Source organism: Dermacentor silvarum, chromosome 7 (assembly GCF_013339745.2).
Source record: "Dermacentor silvarum isolate Dsil-2018 chromosome 7, BIME_Dsil_1.4, whole genome shotgun sequence".
Lineage (NCBI taxonomy): Eukaryota > Metazoa > Arthropoda > Arachnida > Ixodida > Ixodidae > Dermacentor > Dermacentor silvarum.
The window spans coordinates 114,831,793-114,859,220 of record NC_051160.1 but is presented as its reverse complement, the minus strand read 5'-3'; the positions used below and the strand labels follow the sequence as shown (position 1 = coordinate 114,859,220).

Sequence of the window (27,428 nt, the reverse complement as noted above, 5' to 3'; positions counted from 1 at the left end):
TTAAAAGATACCCAATCATTTTTCCCCCATTCATCTGTAACCATTCACGTAGCTTCCCCTCAGATGTCTACTATTTATTATTGCTGCTGATACCTCCTGATAGATCATCAATCATTATCCATATAGTACACGTTGAGCGGATCTTTCTCGTTTTACGTCATTTTATTTACGGCTTTATTAACATATTTCTTTTGCACCACTTTGCCAGCACAACAAACCGCTTTCATTCTGCAAAAAACACCTTTGTTACTTGTCGTCTGTATAAACGCGTCCTCAAAGGCTGCATCTTAATAAGATAAAAGCCTGCAAGGCGGAAGAAGCTACATGAAAAGCACATATGCGCAGTGCATTGAAGGTAGTGTAAATTGACTTGTCAAAGTAGTCGTACGAATAAATTGTACTGTGCGAAAGCATAAAGCCCGAGATATGTATTAACGGAAGTGTAGCAAAATAGTGAACAAAAAATTATTTCGCGCCATGGCACTGAAATTATTTTTCGAACTTCTTCATTACCACTTGCTACCACTTTCTAATAAAACGACAATAGAGCTGGATACGTCACCATTTTGTATAGGTTGAAACAAATTATACAGTGTACAAAATTTTGCTAAGCCGTTATCAGGACTGCGATAAAAGAAATAATCAGGTATATTGCATATCCTGTGGCCTGATTTGCTATATATGCTGAGTAGTATAAGTTCAGTGTAGTACATTGCATAGTGAACGGGTGATTCAGTCACAAGCATCTTAATTATGAATACTAAAATAGATTCACGTTTGTTTTAAATTTATTCATGGCTTTTTGAAGAGCGCGACAGGCTTTTTTAGAGTATCATAGTTTTTAAATTATATTTTAACTTCCATCACAGCTAAAAGCACAAATGAAAAGATCAAGCAGGCACATATGCAAACACTGATTTGAGGTTATGAAATACAGTATATTCCTACAGAAGATTACTCCCTTAAAGTTTCCGTTGTAAAAGCTTTGTGCAACCTTTCCTCCTATAGTTGGCCATCAGCCCATGTTGAAAAATTATGACATGCGAAATAAAGGTGTTGGCTAAATATTGTGAAATGACAATAACACTCGTCGCAATTTACATTTTTCTTTGACAAGACCTACGTTTTCCTGCCTTAGCAGAAAATAAATGATGAGTTTTGAGACTTAATGCAGCTTACGCTTTCAAGATCATAGAAACGCACCGTGGTTTTGCGTCTTCACTCTAAAAACAGCGCAGCCGTCATTCTTATGGTAATAAAGCATATACTCTGACTCCGTGAAACTGCCACCTGTAAAGAAAGGGTGCATAATTCAGGCCTGTATACTCAGCGAGTATGTCATTGTCATCGGTTATGCATTCAACTCAGACAGGCCGGGCCTTGCCCACAGACTTGGTTTTTTGACGTGGTGCAATACACATGGTAATAGACAGTAAATAAAACGTGAACATTGGTGCGCATCGTACAGTGCTCAGCGATTGAAACACGATACTCGGACCCCATGGTAGCGGGCGTTTTTAGCGTTACCGGTGAGCGCTGGGTGATCGCTGAAAGACCATTTAACCAACGGTGCTTTGTTAGCAGTGGCCTTGAGCATGCTGGTGAATTTTTCGCTTATGACTCATTAGGCAATCAGCCAACATTATTCCTCAAATTTTTAAAGTACTTGAATAATTGCATAAGCTCGAATGGCAAAGTGTACATCGTGTTTCTGAACATCATATTTAGCATTCTTCAAGTAGATAAAATTTTACCTGGTATTTTTTTCCGTGTTTCAGTGTTGTTCCTCAAAGCGCAAAAAAGCAATAATGCCAAGTAAAGGTGGACGCGCACGGTGCTCGCGCGCGACAGCCCCACTTTTAAAACGGGTTTCAAAGAATCAACACTGCTCAATAGCTGAATTGGTGACCGCGAAACAGTCACAATGCGACGGCGTGGTTGTTGGCTGCTGCCACTAACAGGCAGCTTTTTTACGGTGTTTCTTAGAGCATTTCATATCACTTGGAGGCGGCGATAAGAAATAAGATACGACTCAAGCGAAGCCAAAAAATACAAAGAGTATAAAGCACGCCGCGGCTGCTTGCTAGCTTTTTGTTTTTGTTTTTTACGAAAAGAACGTTCTTTATGAAACTCGTACATTATGTCTCGTTCCACTGCTTTTAGGCGCATGACAAATCGAGCGCGCGACGTGGGAGGAGTGCAATGCCTAATAATCGTAGCCCGGGCCCCATGTCCAATTCCTCGAGTTTCCCATGATACTTCTCACGAAGACGCAAACGGCCGAAATAGTTATCCATATCTGTATGCAACTTTTTTCCGTGTGTACCTGGGATACAGGTATAAACATATATATATATATATATATATATATATATATATATATATATATATATATATATTGTATTGAAGCGGAAGCACCAGCTCGGTAACACGGGAAAAAGGGGGAAAAGAAGAGGAAGTGAATAGAACAGCCGGCCCAGTGAACGGGTGCTGTGTATCTGTCTCCTGTTCTTTCCTTTACAATGGCACAGTCGGCTAATACTGAGACTTCGGAAGATCTGGCCCCGAGCATCGCAAGCGGACGACACTACCGGGACCGCATTCGTCGCCGCAAGTATTCGCCACATTATCCGGGGACGGCGTCCAGGCCTCCTCAGTGGCTCTCGCGGACGACGGCGCTAGTGAGCTCAACCAAGCCCTCTCTGCTGTCTCACAACGACTTCAGACACTGACCGACGCGTTTGCTTCAGTTGTCGGACAAAGCACGCTTTCACTGCAAGCACCGACGACTCTTCCTGATTTCTATGGTTTCCGAGAGGACCCTGTAACTTGGGTGCGTACCATAGAGTCTGTAGCTAATCGTTACGCGTGGACAGACGCCGTGAAGAGGTCCATGGCAGAAGGTAGTCTCCGAGGTGCAGCTCAGGCTTGGAATTTGTTTGAAGGACGAGCCTATCCAACTTGGTCCAGCTGGACCGCGGCGCTGCTCTCTGCTTTCGAGAACTTGCCAAGCGCCTATGACACTCGCTTTATGCAGATGCGGTCACGCCATCAAGCTCCAGATGAAGACATAGCCGAGTACATTTACGACAAGCTGTGGCTCCTTAGCACCTGCAACCTTACCTGGGCTTCCCCAGCGGCCAAGCAGTATGTCATAGATGGCATCCACGACTCCACGCATGCTGTCGTCCTGTCCGTGTATGCATTAGAGACAGCGCCTGACGCTTTCGTCCGCAAAGCTTCAGTGCTACAGGACACAGCTAAACGGCGTCGGGCTGCCACAACAGAGCCGTGTGCAACTTCTCAAGTTCCCCTGATGCAGTGCGGAAGCCCCTCCGTTGGCGACGCTAGCCACTGCACTAGCGACGGGGTGCAAGACAAAAGACAGCAAATGCGATACCAGAGCAGCACAAGGCCGTTGGTGTCAATTCACGTCGACGGTATCGGAGAGCTGACGGCGCTTGTAGACACAGGCGCTGAGCGTTCAGCGCTGCTTCGGCGGCACGCGCCTGCCAATCTCCATCCCTGTACTCAGGCACCCTTGCGATGCCTAGGGGGAAACGTACAGCCAGCAGGCACCATTGACCTGCGGCTACACACAACCGCTGGTACAAAGCATCTACGCGACGTGCCCGTCTTCGACGACTTGCCTGCCGACATCATTCTTGGCGCGGACTACGTCCTTTCTAACGACGTGCAACTGAACATTGAGGGCGGTAAAGTTATGCTGCGATCCACAACCTCCTGCGCGCCTCCGACTGAGTCACAGAGAGGTGAGCCTTCCGGCAGGAAGACCCTTTCTAGCGTTCTCGAGCAACATCGCGCCCTGTTTGCCGACAACAGTGCACAACTACCCGGTACTGACTTGCTTGAGCACCGCATTCCGACAGACAGTCACCCACCTATATGCGTACCAATGCGACGGTATGCTGAACGCGAACGGTCTGTCATTGCCGAACAAGTAAGTGAGATGCTGGATGCTGGCGTGATTAGACCGTCGTGCAGTCCTTGGGCCGCACCTGTTGTCCTTGTTCGCAAGAAAAACGGCTCTTTGCGGTTCTGTGTTGATTAGAGAGAGCTCAACAAGCATACTATACCGGACTCCTACCCACTGCCCTGCATTGACGATGCCATAGATACAGTACGGAATGCAAGATTCTTTTCGTCGTTAGACCTGCGGGCTGGGTATTGGCAAATCAATGTCGCAGAAGAAGACAAATTTAAAACCGCGTTCCGTACACCATCAGGCCTTTACGAGTTCAACCGTATGCCCTTCGGCTTACGGACAGCTCCCAGTACGTTCCAGCGCGCTATGAACACTGTGCTGCGTCCGCTTAAGGATCATGGCTGTGTTGTGTACCTCGATGATATCTTAGTTGTGGGCACAACAGAAGAAGAACATCTTCGGAACCTAGACGAAGTTCTTGAGAGGCTCTACAACGCTGGATTCCGACTAAACCGTGAGAAATGCCAATTTGGACTTACGGCCATCTCGTATCTGGGTTACTCCATCTCTGAGAAAGGCGTACAGCCTCTCCTTGAAAGGTTATCAGCCGTTACGAACTTCCCCACTCCGACGTGCATTAAGCAGCTGCAGTCGTTTTTGGGCATCGCGTCTTATCTGCGAAAGTTTGTTGCCAACTTCGCTTCGACAGCTGCTTCCCTTACTGACCTGCTCAAGAAAGATACGCAGTTTAAATGTGGCCAATCACAGGAATGGGCGTTCCAATCGCTCAAACATCAGCTGACCGACTGCCCTGTACTGAGCCACTTCAATGAAGACTGGACCACAGAGGTGCACACAGACGCTAGCCAGGTTGGACTCGGAGCAGTACTTGTGCAGCGCGACCCAGATGGTGCTGAGCATGTTGTCGCCTATGCCAGCCGAAAACTTTCAGATGCTGAAAGTCACTACCACTCCAACATGTTGGAATGCCTAGCTATTGTGTGGAGCGTTGACGACAAATTTAGACACTATCTGCTTGGTCGGCATTTCACGGTGGTAACAGATAATGCTGCAATTTCATGGATGTTCTCAAAGCAACACCTGAAGCATAAATTCGCACGCTGGATAATACGACTACAGGAGTATGACTACAGCGTCCGACATCGCGCCGGTACTCTAAACCAAGTGGCTGACGCATTGTCGCGAAATCCTAGTGGGGACGACTCGTATAGAATGAAGGAAGCCTGGATATTATTTTCACAGCAAGACGTCACCCAGGCCCAACGCCACGACACTGACGTGGCGGCTATCATAGCTTCACTTGCGGACGCGCAGAACAGCAACAAATTTGTCGTGCGTGACGCAACTCTCTATCGTCGTCTATGGAAGAATAAGTGGCAAGTTGAAGAACACCTTCTAGTCATCCCTGCTTCGTTGCGGCCTGGTATTCTTCACGCCATCCACGATACACCTGAAGGCGGACACATAGGTCAGCGAGCGACACTAAAAAAAGTACAGGAGCGCTTCTGGTGGCCCAAAATGAGTAAGAGTGTTCGTGATTACGTCGCTAGCTGCGAAATATGCCAACGACACAAGCGGCTTCCAGGGTGCCAGCCTGGGCTACTCACACCCATTCCACCTCCTGCTACTATATTTCACACAGTTGGCATCGACCATGTTGGCCCCCTACCAACGACAGCGGCTGGCAATCGCTACATCCTCATTGCTGTTGACCATCTATCCAAATTTGTGGAGGTGGAAGCCGTGCCTTCTCTGGCACCCAGCTACGTGACAAGATTTTTGAGAGACCGATTTGAACTGAGGCATGGTCTTCCGACCAAACTAATATCCGATCGGGCACCCACCTTCCGCAGCTCCGAACTCCGTGCCTACCTACGCCATGCAAGAGTTGAGCACCACTATGCCTCCGCGTACCATCCGCAAGCAAACGGCGTGACGGAGAAAGCTAATCAGACAATTCAAGCACGTTTGGCTCCCTACTGCAGAAATAGTAAGCCGGGAGAAGCAGATTGGGACGAACATCTCCAGGCTGCTGCTTACTCAATGAACACTTCACTACAGAGCTCAGCTGGGACATCGCCGTACGAAATAGTCTATGGCCAGCTACCCCGCCTTAACGCGCTCAATTTGGATACCCCGATCAGATTTGGACGCCCCGTCGCGCGACAGAGATTATGCCGCAATATTCGAGAAGAAGCTCGCAAGAGTGCCGCGAGAGCCCAAGACGTTCACAAGCGTCATTACGACCGTCGCCATCGTCCCGCGCCGCAGTACCAGAAAGGAGATGAGGTGTGGGTCCAACGAGGTAGTGGACCACTGGGCAAGAAGCTTTGCGCGAAATTTGAGGGTCCCTTTGTGATCACAGAACGCCTGGGGAAGAACACTTGGCGTGTTCGCACTCTGGATCAACAGGGAACCTTGGACAGGAGAAGAAAGAACAATTTCGCCGTCCACGTGGCTCGTCTCAAGAAGAGGGTCCACCGACAAATCTGATGTGGTTGTGCACTGAGTTTCAAAAATTCAGTGTGGCCGAGTGTAATGAAGCGGAAGCACAAGCTCGGTAACACGGAGAAAAATGGGAAAACGAAGAGGAAGTGAATAGAACAGCCGGCCCAGTGAACGGGTGCTGTGTCTCTGTCTCCTGTTCTTTCCATTACAATATATATATATATATATATATATATATATATATATATATATATGGTTCAACAGAGAAGCGTCCCGATATGTGAACCAGGTGCGCCGCCTCTGCCACCGAAGAGAGCTGGGACACGGGGTCTTCTATCTAGACCACGTCTTCCAAAAGATGCCGCCTTGGAGGTTCCTGGCCGCAGACGGTCTCCATCCCAGCTTTGAAGGCGTGGCGATGCTGGCGCTTCACTACACACGCCTGCTGACCACCAAGACAAGCCCCTGGCATCCACGCCAGCAGACTCTACCGCCAGCCGGCATGGCGACCACCGTGGGTTTCGGCGCTCCACAGCGTGCCACAGATGCCGACTCGTCGCGCACGCCACCACCCCAGGCCCAGAAGTCCACCACCCCTCCAGGACCGCCTTAGATGGCCTACAACCTGCGCAGCTTTGCGGACGTCACTCGGCGACCGACGCAGCCACGGCAGAACTGACAATTTCAGGGTTAAGGTACGGTCCGCTCCCCTAAAGCACGGTCACGCGCATTTCAGCAAATCAGGAAAACGATTGAGAAACGCGCAAAGTACAATCTTCACAGCACGACGCTTAAGTCATATGCAGCTTCTAATTTGGTACCAAAAGGCTTATGTCTAAAGCTAAATCCGGCAATGACAACACTAGATCGGCATGAGCGGGCACAGTGGGACAAAACACTCCATGAAGCGTCGCTTAATCTCATGAAGATCATTATTGACCACAGTGAACGCAAATCTCACGAACTCGAACAAGCTGAACACTCATTAAAATGCCAATCAGATCTCAGCGAAATAGAGGGCAACGACCTAGTTGAGTATGAAAATAGGAAAATAGGGGAGACAAAAAAGCGTAAGCGCCGGAAGTTAGAGCGGGATGACATACCTCAGACGATTTCCATCAGCGCGAACGTCCCTGCGACCACCACAAGTATTAACAATGGCGTAGAAACAACGGTAGTTAACCTTTCATCTGCCTGGTTAACGGCCTCCGAAATTAGTCTTAAAGGCCTTACATTCTGTCCGGCAAGCGGTAAATTTAATGAGTTTCAATTTTATCAGGATTTGGATAATTTTGCCAGAAATCTTCGCTTGCAGGAATATTTTCGTGATAAACCCAGCCGAACAGCATTTCCCGGAGCATCAGGAACAAATTGGTCGCCACCAGATCAGAGGGACAGATATTTGGAAATGTATATATCCGCCGTCCAAAAAGATATCATGAGAGCATGTTCAAAAGTGAAACCCTTTCGACAAAACTTGTCGTACGAAGAGCGCAAACCGTTGGACTCGCTGAGCCGTCGATCAGATGTGGTAATTAAACCTGCGGATAAGGGTGCCGCAATAGTAATATTGGATAAGGTCGACTACCTGAAAGAAGAATATCGACAATTAGAAAATAAGGACTTCTAACGGAACTCACAGAGGACCCCACTAAATTGTTGGAATCAGAAATATGCCACGAATTAAATTCACTGCACAAGGAGGGGAAAATATCTAAAGATAGGCGTAAAGCAATGCTGCCGATTCAGCCAGCCCCTGGTCGTTTTTATTTGCTACCCAAATCCACAAAACTAACCACCCCGGTTGCCCTATTGTCTCAAGCAACGGCACGGTAACAGAAAGAATTTCAAGTGCCTTAGACTTCATAATTAAGGACATAGTCCTGACCATTCCATCTTACATTCAGGACACCAACCAATTTCTTCGCACAATAACTGGACTCGAGATCCCCAAAGAAAGCTTCCTAGTGACAATGGATGTAGTATCCCTATACACAAACATACCACAAGCAGAGGGCATGGACGCGACTGTCAACGCTTACGTGAACGCAAGCACGCCTGTAAGTCTAGACGAGGACACGCTGTCAACGCTACTGCGGTTAGTACTAGGATACAATAACTTTGAATTTGACGAGAAACACTTCTTCCAGATAAGCGGAACGGCAATGGGCACGAAGATGGCTCCTAATTATGCGAATATTTTTACGGCATCACTTGAAGAACCCTTTCTTGCGGCCAGACCTTTGAAGCCGCTCATCTACAAAAGGTTCTTAGACGACATATTCTTTATTTGGCACCACGACGAAGAAAGTCTCCTTAAATTTGTAGCAGATTTTAATTCTGTTCATCCGTCAATCGCTTTCACTTACACCTATTCTAAATCAGCTGTAAACTTTCTTGATGTCATGGTCCAAATTAAAGATAATCGCATATTCACAACCTTATATAAAAAGCCAACAGACCGCTACCAATATCTTCATTTCAAAAGTAGCCATCCACAACATTGCAAGAAAGCCATCCCGTATTCACAGGCCCACCGATAACGCCGCATCTGCTCTGACGAGAAAGACTTCCAATGTCATGCAAAGGAACTCAGAACGGCCCTGGTGGCGAATCACTACCCGGAACGTATTGTTGATGATGCTATAAGCCGAGCACGAGCCTTAGACAGAAATGAAATTTTGACGGGCTCAAAGCTCCGCCATCCGAAAAACCAAACCAACCTTATCCTCACCTACTCATCTACATTACCGCACGTCAACAACATCCTAGCCAAACACTTTATTATCATTCAGCAGAGCACACGTTTGCCTTCAATGTTCACAGAGCCACCCCGAGTTGTCTATCGCCGGGGAAGGAATCTAAGAGATATCCTCGTCAGAGCTAGAACAACCACGGTTCAAAACATAGAATCAGGCTGCAGACCTTGTGGTAAACCCCGCTGCAAGGTCTGTGACTGGCACATGACTTCAACATGTCTTGCTAAGGCTACTTCCTCTGATTTCACATTCAAAGTTAAGGAACCTCTAAATTGTGACAGCAGCAATGTGATCTACATGCTCCATTGTGAAGTCTGCGACCAACAGTATATAGGCCAGACTGGAACCGCGTTCAGACTCCGTCTAAATAACCACAGAGCTCACACCCGCGCACTACCACATCTCCCATTCTCAAAACATATCAGTCTGCCTGAGCATTCATTTGATAAAATACGTGTCACTGTTCTCCAGTCAGGCTTCCGCTTTTCTCGTGAACGGGAACAAAGAGAGTCATATTTTATCCACAAATTTAGAACAATCACGCACGGCATAAATGAACACATGGTAAACCTCTCGTTTCTTTGTCAATAAGTTAAATTAGCTAAAATCAGAACTTAATCCCCACATAGGCAAGCCGAACACGTGTGTGATGTCGAAAGAATGCCCACTACCCCAGTGGGGGAGCGTACCGAACCACCCACATTATTGTGCCTTGCTTTTTAAGTTCATGCTTATTTCGCCACGCTGTTACTGTCATATTTGCAGGCTACTTCTCCTTGTTTCGTGTTTCTCGGGTTTTGCCCTTGCTTTTTTAATTTCGTGCTTATTTCGCCACGCTGTTACTGACATATTTGCAGGCTATTTCTTCTTCTTTCGTGTTTCTCGTGTTTTGCCTTTGCTTTTTAATTTCATGCTTATTTCGCCACGCTGTTACTGTCATATTTGCAGGCTATTTCTCCTTCTTTCGTGTTTCTCGTGTTTTGCCCTTGCTTTTCAATTTCATGCTGATTTCGCCACGCTAGTACTATTAGATTTGCAGGCTATTTCTTCTTCTTTCGTGTTTCTCGTGTTTTGCCCTTTGCTTTGTCTGGCACGACCAGGTCTTGGTGTCTTTCCTTTAACTCTCTCCGTCTCTCTTCTCTTTTTTTGGCATGTTCAACTTAACATGACAGGCGTGTCCGACAAATGTGCATGTCAAACACGCTTAACAGCGACCCATAATGGGGGCCGTATCAAGCACTTGTCCACTGCCAGTAATGACAAGCAAGCGTCGTGAAGAACCCCGCTACGAACAAGGAATCTCCCTGCCATTGGCTCTCTCCCTGGGATTTTTATTTCTTTATTTATGCTTTTTTTGTTGTGGTTTTCTCTCTTTATCTCTCCTTTCTCACTTTTCTTGGCGCCTTCTTTCTCTACCTGAAGATATAAAAAAGACTGTTGCGAGAATTTCCTGTACCCCTTGAAAAAGGTCGGTCCACCGACCGAAACTGTTGGGTAGATAATAAACCTAAGATAACCGCGAAGTTGTGCTTCCGATTTTCCTATATATATATATATATATATATATATATATATATATATATATATATATATATATATATATCCTAAAAAGCCTACAATACAATGACACCAAGGGCAACATAGGAGAAATTCGTGTAGTCCTTCTTTGAATTAAAGAAATGTTAAATAAATGAAAATGAAAGTGGATGGCCATGAGTGGTGGTGATGCATAACACTCCTAGGGTTAGTTTCTCGATTGGTAAGAGCATTGCAAGCGTGATGCGAAGACGTCGCTTCGTATATGCCGCCTGCGGTCAGTTATTGTATTGCGATAGCAATTATATGGTCACTCCAAGAGGATTTTTGCCATCGGCGTCGCCTTCGTCGTCGCCGCGATATTCCGTATAAAGTTCAAGGGCGATAAAATCGTCGCCGCACGCCGTATGCTGTATGTGCGACCGAAAGTGCGCGAGGAACGCGCGCTTTCCCGGAGTGTGAACGCACGGCGCAGAGCAAACGCAACATGTTCCGTCGCGACAAAGGCCATGGGGAGATGGGAGGGAGGGGGCCGACGTTGTGCTGCGGCACCAACTGCGTATCTTGCGACCGGGCGCAAGGCGAACTGGAGACTCAATATCGCACGCGAAAGGAGGAAAGCGGGAAGGCAACGCGGGAGGGAGGGGTGCGGCTTCAACTCTGCCAGCAACCGCGCACTTGTACTTTGCGCGGCTGCGGGTGGTCACGCCCACCGTATCTTGAAAGCGATCTGCACACGGCTTCTACCTTTGTCTGCGTTGTGCCTTTCGCCGCTCAGTTTCCGTTGAAGCGATAGACCACACGAACCCTCGCTCGCTGCTGCTGTCGGGCTTGCTCACGCCAGCGTTTTGACAGCGGTTGTCTGCGGTCATCGAGTGTGATCTATTCATGTTTGCTTGTGCGCGCTGACAGCATGCTCGTTAATTCAGTCAGTGAGCGAATGTGTTCAAGTTTATACAGCCGATAAACCTACCATGCTTACTTCGTATAGCTAGCTACTAATTTGCTATCGCAATTGACGCTTCACCTTTCGGGCGGTACTGCGACTTTTTTTCGTCCACTTTCGTTTCCATTTATTTACCATTTCTGTAAATCACTTAAGAACTACAAGTAAGTTTCTCTATGTTGTTCTTGGTGTCTTTGTTTGTTGGCTTCTTATGATATCAGTAATAAAAATCGGGCCCCTCGGTTTCCTCTCTTCTCGTTCATGTATACAGGGTGTTCATGTTTAAGATATACAGAATTTTTAAAAATCGCCTGTGGCAGGTAGTATAATTCTTATCGTTGTGCAAGGTTATTCGAAGAGGCGAAAAATAGTAGCACGAAAAATCGAAACACATATTCAACTAATTAACAAAAATTGACTACTGAACTTCTTAGCTAATTACTTTACGACACATATTGCAATTTACGAATAGCAAACTAGCAAAATAGCAATTTACGGGAGCAAACAAGGCGGCTTGATGAAGTAAGGAAATTTGCAGGTGCAAGTTAGAATCAGGTAGCACAAGACGGGTAATTGGAGATCGCAGGGAGAGGCATTCGTCCTGCAGTGGACACAAATACATGCTGATGGTATATACAGGGTGTCCCAGCTAAAAGTAGCCAATGTTTTAAAAACGACGGAGTGTGCTAGGAGGCTCACACCAACTCAGTGGTGTTGAGGATCGCGTGTCCTAGTCTGCGTTATTTTTTCCTGCCTGCAAAGTCAATTAATTAGCATAAACTAATTGCCAAACTTCCTAAATATTGGTTTTACCACGAAACTGCCAAAACAAAATTGTAGATCACATTTAAAAATGGCCGACTGAAGTGTTTTCAACTAAGTACCATTGAAGGAGCTTCTTGTAATTGCCTTTAAGGAACGCCCGCGAAATACAAATACAACCGCGTGATAGCACCCCTATAGATAGTGTTCATGTGACGTCACGCAGCCATACCTCACCACGCTGGTACCCAAAGATGGCGACTACGATGACGTCTGTGCAACGTATTATCACGCGCAAACTGTTTTGCTTTTTCACGGCGATTGTTTTTCACCGGTTTATCATTGTTATCATTCTGACGTTCGACGCAAGACGCGCTTTTTGTTGCTGTCATGCTGTCATGTTCTTTGCTTACGCCCCTTCTCGACCTGCTGGTACCCAAAGATGGCGTCCGCGATGACGTCCGTGCTACCTATGTATTTCAGCGCTCCCAGACGACTGATCAAGAAATGAAATCCGCATATCTGTACAGCTGTTCCTGGACGGGCTTGGCGTTTGCAGTGACCGCAAAGTGCACACCAGCAACAAGCGCTAGTAAGATATGATCGCGAACGAATCGAATAACATGACAACTGCATTTTCTTACCAGATTAAACAGTTCGGCGGTCAACATTTACTCAATACCAAGCTCCTTTTCTTTTCTTGCCTTGTGTGTTCGGGCTTCATTCCACAAGTGGAGCGAATTATGTTTGTGCCACGTCACGTCGAATCGTGACACACTATCATCACCACCGCTCGCTCTGTGCGTTCGATCGCGACAGGGCACGTGAGTGAGTTTCGAAAAAAGCCATGCAAACAATGCCCTTTACTGATCTGTCGTCTGGGGGCGCTGAAATAGTGGTGCTATCACGCGGTTGTATTTGTATTTCGAAGGCTTTCTTTAGCGGCAATTCCAAGAAGCTCCATCAATGGTACTTACTTGCAAACACTTCAGTCGGCCGTTTTTAAATGGGAACTACAACTTTCGTATTGAGACTTTCAGGCTAAAGCCAATATTTAAAAAGTTTGGCAATTAGTTTATACTACAGCTAATTAACTTTGCAAAACGAAAAAAATACCGCAGACTAGGCCACGCGATCGTCAACACCAATGAGTTGGTTTGAGACTTCTAGCACACTCCGTCGTTTTTCAAGCATTGGCTACTTTTAGCTGAGATACCCTGTATATATATTGTCCACCGTAATAACAGGACAAGCAACAGCCGGCAACACAGCAGAACAGCTCCGATCGAGCAGCACGTCTTCGTCGGACAAAACAGTGTCCATCATTCTTTGAAATGTCGCAGGAGCTGAGCACAGGTCAAACGGAAGAACCTTGAATTCAAAGAGTCCGTCAGGAGTAATAAATGTGGTCTTTTCCCGGTCACGGTCATCGACCTCGATTTGCCAATAACCACTACGCAGATCCATGGATGAAAAATATCTGGAGTGCCGAAGTCGGTCCAGCGAGTCGTCGATGCGAGGAAGAGGATAGACGTCTTTCTTTATGACGTTGTTGAGTTTGCGATAATCAACGCAGAAACGCAGTGTGCCGTCTTTCTTTTTAACTAGCACCACTGGTGACGCCCATGGGCTTGTAGATGGCTGAATGATGTCATCATCAAGCATTTGTTAAACTTGTTCTCGAATGGCGTCTTGTTCTCTTCGAGACACACGATAGGCATGCTGTCGGATGGGCCTTTCGGCGGGTTCTGGTTATAATTCTGTGCTTCGCAACGTGTGTCTGCTTGATTCTTGAGGTCGTGGCAAAGCAGTTGCTAAAGGAAAGCAAAAGAGAGCGAAGACTGTCTTGCTGTTCAGCCGATAGTTCGGAATTCACATCGAGTTGAATTGTAGACCGCTTTGTCGTCGTGTGAGACGGACGAAAGTTCTGCCGAGTTATAGGCTGGTTCTCGCGTCGCCGATTTCTTCGAAGTATGCGACAACAGCTTGCCTCGTGAAGTGCTGGTATTCAGCGACTAAAGTTCGTAATTAGGATTTCAGCAGGCCGTTTAGTCAGTTCTAGGATGCCGCGGGCGACGCATACTTGACGAGAGAAGAGGATGGACACATTGGTTTCAACAACTCCAAGGGCAGTTCGGTCCATGTCACTCAGTACGGTAACCAGTACACTGGAACGAGGTGGTACAGTGACGGAATCACAGACACGCAACGCTATCTTGAGCGATTTACATTAGCGCGAGCTCGCGTTACGTGAAAATGATACCAGCAGCTCTCGAAGATTTATAATGGCCCCGTATTCTCTAAGAAAGTCCATTCCTAAGATGAGCTGCCTGGAGCATTCTCGCAGCACGACGAAAGATCCGATGAAGGCAGAGCCGCAGATATGCACTCGGGCAGTACTTCCCAACCGGCGTCACGAAATGACCACCCGCAGTACGGAGTTGGGAGCCATTCCATGGTGTGGTCACCTTTCGGAGCGTAGCCACCAATTCACCACTCATAACGGAGTAGTCGGTGCCGGTATCCACGAGATCGGTGACCTGGTAATTGTCGACGGTTACGGTAATATCGGCGAAAGTCCTGCGTTGTGATCATAAAATGGCGTGGCAGATAAATCGTCGTCGTGAACTCGTCGTGTCGGAGGGTGTTTGTCAGGACGATCCGCAGCGGCCCCACCCTAGGAGGTCGCTGTCCTCAGTTTTCCTGACAAGGGCATGGACTTGGGGACCTGGTGCGAACATCAGGGAACCTGGAGTAACGGCTAGGCGACATGATGCCCCGAGGAGATGGTGAACGTGATTGGCGTCTTTGTGCGGGAGCACACGGCTGCTGAGAGGCCAGGAACTGCTCTATCTCGCGTGGGCGCTGACCATTACTTGGTCGACGGGCGTTAGGGTGAAATCCCTGAAGGCCCATCCTCCGATAAGGGCACTGACGATACAGATGGTCCGCTTCCCCGCAGTGGTAGCAAAGTGGCCGATTATCCGAGGTGCGCCACACGTTTCATTTCCGCATGATATCTCGCGGGCCTACGTCCTCATACGATTTTACATTTGTAGCGGGAAATTGACGTGGTAGAGCTGAAACAGGGGAAGGCAAACGTCCTCCCGTAGATGGTTGAGGACTCCGTAAGGCTTCGGCATAAGTCAGGACTGAGGCTTCCGCTCGCATTGGCGCCAATGGTTGGGTCATGGTCCTGATTTCGTCACGAATGATGTCACCAAGCGCAGTGACAGTCGGCTGACAAGAAGTTTTGCGAACTTCCTCAAGCTCTTCGCGCACAACGCTTCGCACAAGCTCTCGGAATGCTGCTAAATCATGTCCGCAGGTGAAACATGACACGGCGGTGACGGTGCTTTGCCGGTCGTACTGTTGGGAGCGTTGCTGTAGCGCTCGATCCATTGTCGTTGCTTCACTTATCAACTCAGCGACGGTCGCTGGAGGGTTGCGCATGAGTCCAGCGAAGAGTTGCTCTTTCACCCCTCGCATTAAGAGACGAACTTTCTTTGTCTCGGTCATACCTGCATCAGCTCGTCGGAACAAGCGCGACATGTCCTCGACAAACATGGCCACGCTTTCATTTGGCTTCTGAAACCGACTCTGCAGAGCCTGTTCAGCTTTCCTTTCGGGGCTGCTGTATGTCTCGCGAAGCTTTCGTCGGAATTCTTGCCAGTTAGGGATGGAGCCCTCATGATTCTCAAACCACGTGCGAGCGTAGTCTTCGAGGGCAAAGTACACGTAGCGCAGTTTCTTAGAGTCGTCCCATTCATTGACTGCAGCGACTCGGTCGAAGTGCTCAAGCCAATCCTCCACATCCTCAAACACGTCGCCATGAAATGACTTCGGAACGCGCGCTGTGTAGACGACACTCGGACTAGCAGTGGATTGGACTGCGTTGCTCTCTTGAGTCTGACTTGCACTTGCCCCTGTGTTGGACATTCTTACTTGGCTCAATGGGCCGTATTCAGGAGGTAGTCCTTGCAAGCGGCGGCTCTGGCGAAGTGCCCGGTTTTCCTCCGGAATCGTGGAAATGGTGGTAGGGACTCGAAGCGTCGGGAGGTCAAATTAGTGCATAGGACGGTACTCAGCACCTCCACCAATTTGTCACCGCAATAACAGGACAAGCAACAGCTGGCAACACAGCAGAACTGCTCCGATCGAGCAGCACGTCTTCGTCGTTCTCTTCGTCTCCCCTCACAGAGTCCTCCGCGGCGCGCAAAATAAAGCGCCAGCGAACGGGAACCGCACAACACACGTAAATACACTGAATTGACGTGTCAATGTATATATATATATATATATATATATATATAGCCACGTCTATTTACCATACCTCCACGACGAATAGTCATGCGGTCCTTTTGCTTGTCAAAAAACTGTCCTTCTAAGACATCATGAATCCTAGGAGGAAAAGAAAAATAAACACTTAATTGCTCTGTTGAACTCGCGAAATTCCAGAAAAGATCGTACCTTTCTGTCCCTATGTAGTACGACCTATTAAAGACGAGCGATGTCTTGGTCGCTGATACCTTTGCGTCCATTTTGCACTCAATTTGTCTGCAGTCACTCGTACTGTATGTCCAAATGTGTTCTGACGTATTAACGAACTGAAATGAGAGCGGAAACTAAATATAGTCGTTGCTATACTTCGCTACTACGTTTCTAGCTCTCAATACCACCTTGTGGTCATGGCTGCGCATATGAGACACTTATCACGCGCTATTACAGTTCCTATGAAATTTATTTTAGCGAAGGTCGGTGCAGAAAAGAATTTTTTTAACGACTAGGGGTAAACCTGGGAAAGTTTCACCAGTGAATTATCATATAAATTGAGCAGCTGTTATCTAGCAGTATATTATTCTGCAACAATATTCGCCCAGACTTAGCAGTGCTTTTGCCTATGTTACTCCGCAGAACATTTATAAAGGACGAGCGATGTTTTCACACTTTCCCGCAGGACCGGGATCAAGCTAAGGTGGCAATTTGTAAACGCGCTCGTGACTTATTTCACCATTGTCCTTCTCAAACATTCCCCAACCTCATCTGAACTGGACAGACAAACTTACAGATGCGCAAGTAAACTAAATAGACGGAAGCACGAGACGTCTAAATCTAGAGGACTCGCATGAAAAGAAAGCAATCTCTGAGCTCTATCGCTCTTCAGAACACGCTGGGCTACAACCAAAGACTCACTGTTTATTCACGAAAAAACGCCGTCCACTACATAGCCAGTAAAGATGGCTCCTCTGAATCGATGCAAGGCTTGGCATCCCCCAGTATACACCAGAGATACTGAGATTACCCAGGCCGTCAACACGCACTTCGACATATCTTAACACACTACATGAAGGCTCCACACACATGAGACTTATCCAATATCTGCAGACGCAGTCATGTGATTCGCCAATACACCCCATCCATACCGAGATTGCCCAGGCAGTCAATATGCAAACTAATCCATCTTCAAGACCAGACCTATAGACATGTCTATAGACACATCTGCTGATATTGACCCAATATCAGCAGAGGTGATCGCAATAAGTAAGCGTTACCATGGTCATTTGGCTCATAATGCCAGAGAACAGGGACCAAGTCTTATCAAAAGACTACGCCATCAGCTTGGTACCCTCACCCCCGCCTCGTGTTACCGATCATTACGCAGTGGCAAAGAACAGGGGATAGAGTCCAATTTGTGGTTTGTATATATATTTAGTACTTTTAAGAGCTTCGCTTTATTATAACGTTCATCCTTCAATTCGGCGCATCAGCTCTTGGCTCTTTTAAGACTTTCCCGTGAAGTGTAATGTCAGCTGGAACGAGTTCCCATCATTGCTTCATTGCATATGTGAAGGCGACTGTATTTTCAGAAGAAGGAGCAGGCTTCATTGCAGGGTACGGGAAAGACTTCGGAAATATAGACAGAGAGCACGTCACCTCGTCTTCGCCTTTGTGCTAGAACTCGCGCGCATGCAGCGCCCGCTGCATTTCCCAGGCGCTCCTGTTCACCTCTTGTCCACTTCCGTGCGTCACCCATATAGCACACGATGCTACTTCACAACCTGAAACAAACATTTTCAACACTCCCGGCCCCATATGTGTTAGAGGCGCATTTATAAAAGTTACAAACGCCTGACCCGTCGCGAGACTACTCGGCCGTTCGACAATTTCAAGCTATAAGTACGCAGTAGCTCTTTGACAACCGGACAACTCTCCATCACGTTTCTTAATTCACCCCGCACTTTTGCCAAAATGTCACCTGGTGTGATAATCGTTTCATTTGTTCTCATTTGAGCTGGAGCCATAGTAGGTCTTTTTTGGGCACTTCCGGAGCGAAACCAGGTACTCGTTATACCAGCGCTTCCATAAGTTTTCTTCATTTTCTCGTCGTTGAGTCGACGTTTCAAGCAGCTTCCCTATTGCAAAAACCAGCGTCTTCCACTGCCTAGTAAAAACTAGTACTTTTTTTTTTACACTGCATCGCACTGGGAACGCTGGCGCTCACTCGGAGTCACTGGGACACCAGTGAGGTCGCTGGATGTGAGTTGGCTCCTAGTGGACGAGACGCTGGTTTCCCTGCTATGACGCTGCCACGCAGTGGTATGTGCTGCAAACGCACTGGTTCTCGCCTGAGTTCGCTGGCTCGTACTGGAAACTGCACTGGTTGCGTTTGTGCGCACAATGGTTCAAGTATGCAAGGAGTATAAGCGCTATTGAATATTAAATGATGAAACACTTTTATTGGGAGATACTAGTCTCATGCTTTTTCGAGGTCATTATTGTTATTTTCCTGTCGCAGCTTGGAATAAAAGTGCGTGAGCTGCTCCTTTTAGGCATGTGTATGTGACACTGGTCAACGAAGGCTCATTGCTCAGCAGTAGTGCCTGCTGACCTTTCGTTCAAGTTTACCGCACTTCTTATGTCAGTGTCCGTGACAGTGTTCCTGTAATTCTTTTATATTTGTTTATAAGCGATGAGACAACCGATGACTGCGAGTTGTACCAGTGTTGTGTAGTCGACAGGAAATGAACAATCCCAGCAGTCCCACCAAGGAAGCCTGCCGCTGATTAATATTATCGGAGCGATAACAAAGCGGGGAAATTCGAGCGCTTCCGTTTTTTGTTAGTGTACTAAAAATTATAGCAAGGAAAGTTGTGAGGCTCACATACAGACCCGTAATTCACTAGTTATCCAGGCCGAGATTGTTCCCTTCCACCGAAGAATAGGTCATGCATACCCACTCAGTCCGTCTACATGCTATTGGCCCGTCTGGGCTCAGGGATAAACAAATCTAACAAGGAAAAATCACTCTATATTTCAGCTTTATCGTCAGTGTTTTTAAATAAAGAATTTGTTTCGTGTCAGCCGTGTAAGCACAAGAAGCGATGAGCGCCGATGTGACGCGTTATTAGCATACATGTATGTGCTGCCGCCTTCTGCTGCCGGCTGTATAGTAATCGACGCTTCGCGGACGGAGATACGTGACTACACAGATGGGTCGATTGAAACGCATTGTTGAACTAAGAAAATATTGCATTTCCCTCGCGCGAAGAACACGAAATGGCTCGTGGCTCCCGGGTCAGTGCTTCATCTCAAAGATTTTTTTGAAATTAGAATTCCAATTGTAACCGAAAATCAGTGTTGCGGCACTTGTAATACCAGTTGTTTAACACGGACAACTTTTTCTTTCTTATAGAGGCATCAGTTTTACTTGCGGGGTTAAAGCGCATCTGCCGTGGGTGTGCAAAGCAGCATCTAAAACTGCCGCATTGGAGTTAACATGGTAAATTATTCGTGAGTTATCACGTGTTGGCGTGGCATAGTCGCAACGTACGGCTTGAGATATCAATATTGCTCAAAGGATCGAATCCTGGTTGTGGTGGTAGTTTTTTTCTTCATCTTTTCCTTACAACATTCAAATGCGTTGTGTTTTCTTTTTTTTAATACACACGGTAGCCAGGTACCGCATGTTACTCGCTCTAGAGCTGCTTTTCGCACCCGTGCCCAGCGCCTTCCAGTATGCCGCACCGGCACGGTGCTCCAGCACCCAGCGCGTCACACTGGGACGCGCTGGATGCTGCATGGCGCTGGACACCGAGTACCGGGTTTTGCAATAGGGTTGTATGCGTCGTGGCTTCTGTCTCGAGCGTTTTCAAGCTCGGAAAGACAGAGATCCTCCGACACGGCAAGAAAGGAGCTGGATTTACTTCTGCTTCCTCAGATGTTATAAAAAGATAGGTTAACGGGTGACTGTTTATGATGGCTCCAAATTTTGTGTCCAAATTGAAATGTAGCACATGTACCAAGTTCCAATTGAATGGCTCGTACTGCGCCACACGTGAAGAGTACATGAGCTTTCTCAACGAATTCACCCCCTTTTACGTATATCGGCCCAGCAAAATCCACTCGTACTTATCAAAAGGCTTGGCCATTTGCGCGCGTTCTGCCGGCAGTGTTGCCATTCGGATTCTGGGAGGTTTCACATGGAAACGAGCAACTCACGAGCACTTTCCTGACAATTTCTCCACGCACTGCTTGGCGGTCACACTCACAATCCGAAGATCTGCAGCCGTCATTGCAATTCTAGCATGGAAGAGCCCGAGCCCCTTGTGGGCACTCTAGACGATCTCCGTCATCGGCATCACTTCATGATCTTCACGAAGAAGTAGAGGGATCTGAACTCTAGGCGGGACAACTGCGATCTGACCGAAGTCGCCTCAAACCAAAGGATGCCATTGTATTCCTTACCTAAATCAATGTATTTAATGCTATCAGCGCGGTGCCAGCGCGTTCGCAACTTGCTGATTCTTCAAAGGCGAATTGGCAAAACGATGACGGGTAAGATAAGATAATTCGTCCCGGGGCTAAAATATGGCACTGCGTCCATCTATGATTGCACGCGTGTTCTCAACCGGCCGCCTAGCAGCAGCGCAATACGCTGCACCATGGAGGCACGAGAAGCTTTCTTTCTCCATTTACTCCATCCATGCGCTGCGCTCACGACCGGTTGTGGCTGCGCTTCGGCTATAGTGTACTAGAACACGGTTGAGTGGGACGAGTGGCTGGGGCACCGCCTGCTTTGCAGTGAGGCGCCCGACGTGGAAAAATACTGTGGCGGCGCTGCGATAGAAGTGGATTGGGCCGCACCAAGGTCGCGCCCTTGGAAACTGCTGGCGATACTGCTCCGCAGGGTAATTCGTACTAGTTTGCGCGCTGGTATTTGCGTTCAGACGGCTCAAATGGTGTTCCTATTTGCATATGGCATGTATTTATGCCGTGAGAATAAATTCCTTTCGTTCTCTTTATTTAATTTTTTGATGCTGATCGATCATCTTTTTCGGTCTCGGGCCGGGTTCGGGCCGGTATCGAGCCGGGCTCGCGCCGGGCTCGGGCCTAAGGTAAAGGGGTGGCGGGCCGGGCCGGGCGGGTAACGTAGATTATTTAACATAAAAATAAATAAAGATTATTTAAATAAAACATCGGCCCGTGCAGTGCTCTAACATACATAGCGTCCGGAAAGTGCATAGATAATGCCAAAGCACTAGAAGTTACAGAAGCAATTATTGCGTATCTCCTATTTTACCATCAGTGTCCACTGGGTTCACAGTGGCGGTCACAACCACAATAATATTGTATCCGACATCTTCACCTGGTAGCCTCCTAGTTCCGTTCCCTTCAATGCCCGCCCCCCATCTTTGCAGCCTCAAAATTTCTTCTCCGGCAGTCGGTGCATGCTCCGATCCACCAGTGTGTCTCCTCCCTTCTTCATAAGCTCACTCGGCTGAAGGAAATTCCTCTACGGAATCTTTGGAATCTTTGATCTGGGGAGAGGGGTTTTTAGACCACCTGAAACCTGGGGCAGGGGCGGGCCCCGGAAGGCATGGTCACATCCTGATGTGCTCTGCCCCCACGTCTGTATCAGGTGCTCGCTGTCGACTGTGGCTCGGCACAGGATCAATGACCACATCAAAGTGCTTAGAAGTGCCGGGATATTTACAGGTCAGCTCAATGACTAAGAGTGGTCAATTACGAACAATAAATCTTACAGGCACTTTTTTCACAAACAAGGTCTCCACTCTTTAATTTAAAATATGTCATGTGGTGACCCACGTGGTAAAACCAACAGTGCCTTCTATGAGAAGTAACCTATGCACCTGCAATTTAGAGCATAACAAAGACATTTGCACAGAACCTAAGGACAATGCAAATGGCGGTGCAATCAAAAATAACATGTGTAATGATAGAGCTAGGTAAGGGGCCGTATCATGCGAGAACCAATGGGGTTAGTTGATCTTTCAATTAAAGGCTAGAGGAAACGGTGGAGTGGGCAGGTCATGCATGACGCGAATTGCAGACACCCTGTATCCTTTCGAAGTATGAAGATAGGTGTCATAGGAAAACAACGTGGTGGATTGCAGCAGAGAATTAGATGGTGTGAAGAGATGAGGAAATTCGAGTGTTCATGATTGAGTACCCTGGCCGAAGACGAGGCAATTGGGAAACGCTAGGAGTGACCCTCATCGTACATACGACATATTGTCACATTGTAGTGACGATGAAGGCGGCGCAGTGTCGAAAATGTGATCTAAAAATAGAATACCCGTGTGACACGGGCAACGTGAAGTGCACTTTGAGGAAGTGCACTTCGCGGCTAGTGTCATTCGCAAGCTGCTACACGGGAACGCTTAGTGATACTCGCTGGTGAGTGTGTTCGGCGAACTCACTTCACGGCGGCGAAGTGTATAGCCTCGTTAGCAATGAGTAAAATATAAGTAAAGTATTATTGAAAGAAGAGACAGGAGTAATTTTTAGCAACATTGTTTTGAATTGCGAAGGTTACAAGTAGATAATAAAATGTGCCACACCGCAAAAAAAAACAATAACAGCTAAAAAAGCTTCTCTCATACTCTCGCTTTCGGGCTGTTCACAACCACGCCGGGTAATGGCTGCGCAGTTGTTTGACCGATCGAGTCGTTTTGTTTGACTGTTGCTGGTCAAGTTTCCGTCGTTGCCGGCGCTTGTAAAGGTGGATTGTAAATGTTGTTTCTAACAAGAATAAACTGTTTTCGTGCACACATTTTTATATTAACAAATGTATGCCTTCCCGTCTGACTCCCGATCGCCATGGCCATCAATTTGAAAGAACACTTTTCTTTCTCGTATAGCAGCGCGAAGCCAAAGTGACACTCAGCGCGCTGAAGTGCACTCGCTCAAAGTGAACTTTACTTTGCCCGTGTGGCACGGGTATAACTCCTTATTGGGCGAACTTGTGCCCAGCAACACAAGTAACACTCAAGCACAACGATAGCGGCGAGCAACGTCGGCGATCGTCGAAAATCTAATCAGCGGGTCATGCGTGTCGGCCTTCATACAGGACTCGTCGAAGGTGCCACATAATCGCCTGTGCCCGTGTGCCTGCCAGAAAGTGCAACACAATTCGCGTCGCGCATACAATTAGATTATACAAGGTTCAGTGACAACAGACAATGGATAGAACTATCGATAACGTTCGAGAAACTTCCCATAGATGCAGGCGTGTCCTGCGCTGAGCAATTACGTTTAACATTTGTTAGCCGGTGAAAAGCGCTCAACGGAGAAAGATAAACAAGTACACATGACGGGAGTGTCCCTCTTCGTACATACGACATATAATCTCCAAATGATCATAATTATGGGGATAATAAAGAACGCATAAGCAGGCAGTGATGGAATCAGTACTGAAGCGTTCCCATCAGCCCTAATACGGAACTTCACTCGCTTCGACAATAATTATATGTTTGTGTTCACTCCGTTGGGCCATAATTACATGTTTGTATATCAGCCCACCCTCTTTAACGTTTAACGCGGTACCAGCTGAATACGACTGCATGTATAAGAGTGACAACACATCGCTGAAAGGTACGTGAGGAAGCTATATCCAACTATTGCGGTAAATTACCAGCGTCAACGAGAAGCAAGTCATCAAAAAGACTTTAAATCGCACTCGAATAAAATATTCTGTGAAGCTAATTTGAAACTGAAAAAGAAAAATTTACCTTTCTTATATTCCAATCGTTTTTTCGTTTTGTGAAAAATGCACACTCCAAACCTATTGAAGAGGCAGCGAAAAGAAAGGCTGCAAGAAGCTTTTTGGTCATCTTGATTTCGCCGTAAGAAACGTCAAGGACAGCAGCCTATAGACCTTCACTACCAGTTATGTGAAGCACATATTTCTCATTTCTACGAATTACTGCCAGCACTTGTGGATATCAGCGAAAGACTATAGTGCAGCATTTTTTACAGGTATGCTGCTCAAAAAAAAAAAAAAATAGACGTCGGCATAGCTTGTATTGTGCATTGTTATAGCGCCGTTCGCCTTGTTATGTTATTCGAATTTTCGAAATTTCGCGATTGTCAGAATATCTCATAACAAGCCACAATTATCAGGAAAATAGTCTATCGTTGGCGTAGATTATAAAAAAAGCCAAGGTGCATTTTTTCCTTGTTTTCACTGGATGTAGGGGACGTTAAGGTGCCAAATATTCGAAAGAATTCAGCACGTTCTCTATGTGGCAACATTAAAGAAAATCATCCCACGGCTAGTTTGATAATAGTGTAGAACTCGCATTATACAGGGTGTTTCAGCGAACACTTTCAAAATTTATTTAAGGTTGCCTGTGGCAGATAGCCCAATTCTAGTGAATGAGCTGGTCTACTCGAAGAGGCGGACATTACTTGCACAAAAAACTGAAATGCATAATCGACTAAATAACCAAAATTGACTAATTAAGTTTTAAACTAATTACCGGATGGCCCATATTGCAATTTACAAATTGTACCTGTGGAGTTCGCAAGGCGGATCCACTTAAAATTAATTTTCAGGATGACACCAGTTTCGAGATATTAATTCCCGAACTTTGCGGAGAAATGCATTGGCGATCCAGTTAATTTTGTGCTTCAATGCAAAAAGCGACGTTTTGTTAAGAACCTAACTTGAACGCCAATGCATTTCTCCGCAAAGTTCGGGAAATAATATCTCGAAACTGGTCTCATCCCGAGAATTTGTTCCAAGTGGATCCGCCTTGCGAACTCCACGGCTACAATTTGTAAATTGCAATATGGGCCATCAGGTAATTAGTTTAAAACCTAATTAGTGAATTTCTGTTAATTATTCGATTATGCATTTCAATTTCTTGTGCAAGTAATGTCCGCCTCTTCGAGTTGACCAGCTCGTGAACTAGAATTGTGCTATCTGCCACAGGCAACCTTTAAGAATTTTTGAAAGTGTTCGCTGAAACACCCTGTATATTCTGCGCTAAAGTTTGAATATGACCGACGCGCCGAAGGACGTAGACTACAGTGTGAAAAAAAAACAGCAATTGAACCCCTTCGTCCGTTTGTGCGCGTTCTCGTACACAATGCGTGTGTCCCAACCAACGCAGCTTGCAGTAGTACTTTTGCACCTGAAAAACTCAACTTGCATTGCCAGTATTTCGTACTGTTCTGCGAGTTTTGCTACTCACGTACAGGACAGTCGGTCAATTATGGTGCGTCAGCTCAAGCAATGTTATCACTTTTAATTTGGCATCACAGTAAGAACACCAAGAAGTTAAAGCTCACGAAGGTCCCTGGATCGAAACAAAACAGCGCATTTCTTATCCATGCAAAGTTATGAAGTGCCGAGCAGGTTCATACCTTCATGCCAGATTTGGGCTGTAAAATCGACCGGTACTCCTCGCAAAGCTTTCCATCTTGCACGGCACGGCGCAACCGAAAGCTCAAAATATGTTTAGGCAGTTTTATTTGATATCAAATCAAATGAAATCAAAATCACTTTATTTCAGGGCATTTCCTTTGCTCAACAAACCATCCCACGGCCACGTTGCACAAACGCACAGACAGCACATAAATCGGGCCCTGACAACTGCCAAAGATTTGTTGTCGGACTCATCGTGTGCACCATATCCCCTATAAACAGCAAGCCTTGTCTAGATGGCCCATAGATTTTTCAGCTGTATATTCAGAGCATGCCTCCATAGACCTCAAAATATACTCCGTTTACTTAGCATAAACGTTCACTCTACCGGGGGCGTGCATGTCCCTATAGACCTGCAAATACACCCTCTTTACTTAGAATGAACGTTGGCTCTACTGGAGGCGCAGCGACCACTCACTGCACGTGCAAAAAAAATTAAGTGCATACATGCTGCATACATGCAATCTTGCATGAATATTATCACAGGTCTAAAAGTGCTATATACAGTCGAACCCGTTTATATCGAATCTGAAGGTGGGGATAACAAAAAATGGCGTAATGTGGAGCACTAGCGCGTCAACGCTAGATCGGACTATAGACGATTTGGCTCGCGCGATAACAGCTGCGATAGTGCGCTCCCAAGAAACTTCCGGTCACGGGCCTTATCAGTCTACTTTGCCGGATCACAAAGCGCACTCCTGCTAATCTATATCACCGCCACTGCCTTTCTCGCTCGCTATAGTTAGCGGACTACGTCATTGAGCCAAACCGGAAGCCGCCCAGGGCGCATGTTTGTAAGCAGCGAAAAGGTCTATAAAGTGGCCTTTAGAAGACTGCGCCAAACTCCAGTCGGCTAAGTTTGGCTATGAACCAGCCAAGCCAATCCATGTTAAGCAAAGTTAAAGCTAAGAACCAGCCAAGCCAAACCAAGTTAAGCAAAGGAAATCAAAGTTAAAGCTTGGGAAGGGCCACCAGCTTCGCTGTTTGCCCAGTCTTCGCACTACTTATGGCGAATTCCATTGGGCGAACAGGAGCACTCAAAAGCACGCTGAAAGTGCTCGTTCCAGAGGCGACGTGTTTCAGTGGCCGAACAGGAGTGGGAGAGCCGTCATCCAGTGGTAGAACAAGAGCAGTTTCGCTGCGCCGAGAGGTGGCCGAGAGCAGCCGGGAACAGTCCGGACTGCTCTCGCCTGAAAAGCGGAGTACGAAGAAAGTCACGTGACTTCAACCGTCATATCCTCCTCATTTCTCTTTATTTTGCTTCAGCCGGCACGCGCG

At 46.9% G+C, this 27,428-nt stretch overlaps 1 protein-coding gene and 1 long non-coding RNA gene across 2 annotated transcripts in view; both read right to left on the bottom strand.

Moving 5' to 3' along the window:
- The window catches only part of LOC125946933 (uncharacterized), a 127,180-nt gene continuing 99,752 nt past the window's right edge, over window positions 1-27,428 (bottom strand). Inside the window, exon 5 of the mRNA XM_049671134.1 lies at window positions 1-303. Within this exon, the coding sequence (XP_049527091.1) occupies window positions 224-303 (80 nt within the window). The 3' untranslated portion in view covers window positions 1-223. The remainder of the gene's footprint in view (window positions 304-27,428) is intronic.
- LOC125946934 (uncharacterized) lies at window positions 1,180-24,644 on the bottom strand. Its single transcript, XR_007468006.1, has 4 exons — window positions 24,451-24,644; window positions 16,889-17,025; window positions 16,752-16,819; window positions 1,180-1,290 (listed from the first exon to the last, which is right to left on the bottom strand). It is a non-coding gene; the product is annotated as an uncharacterized LOC125946934 (long non-coding RNA).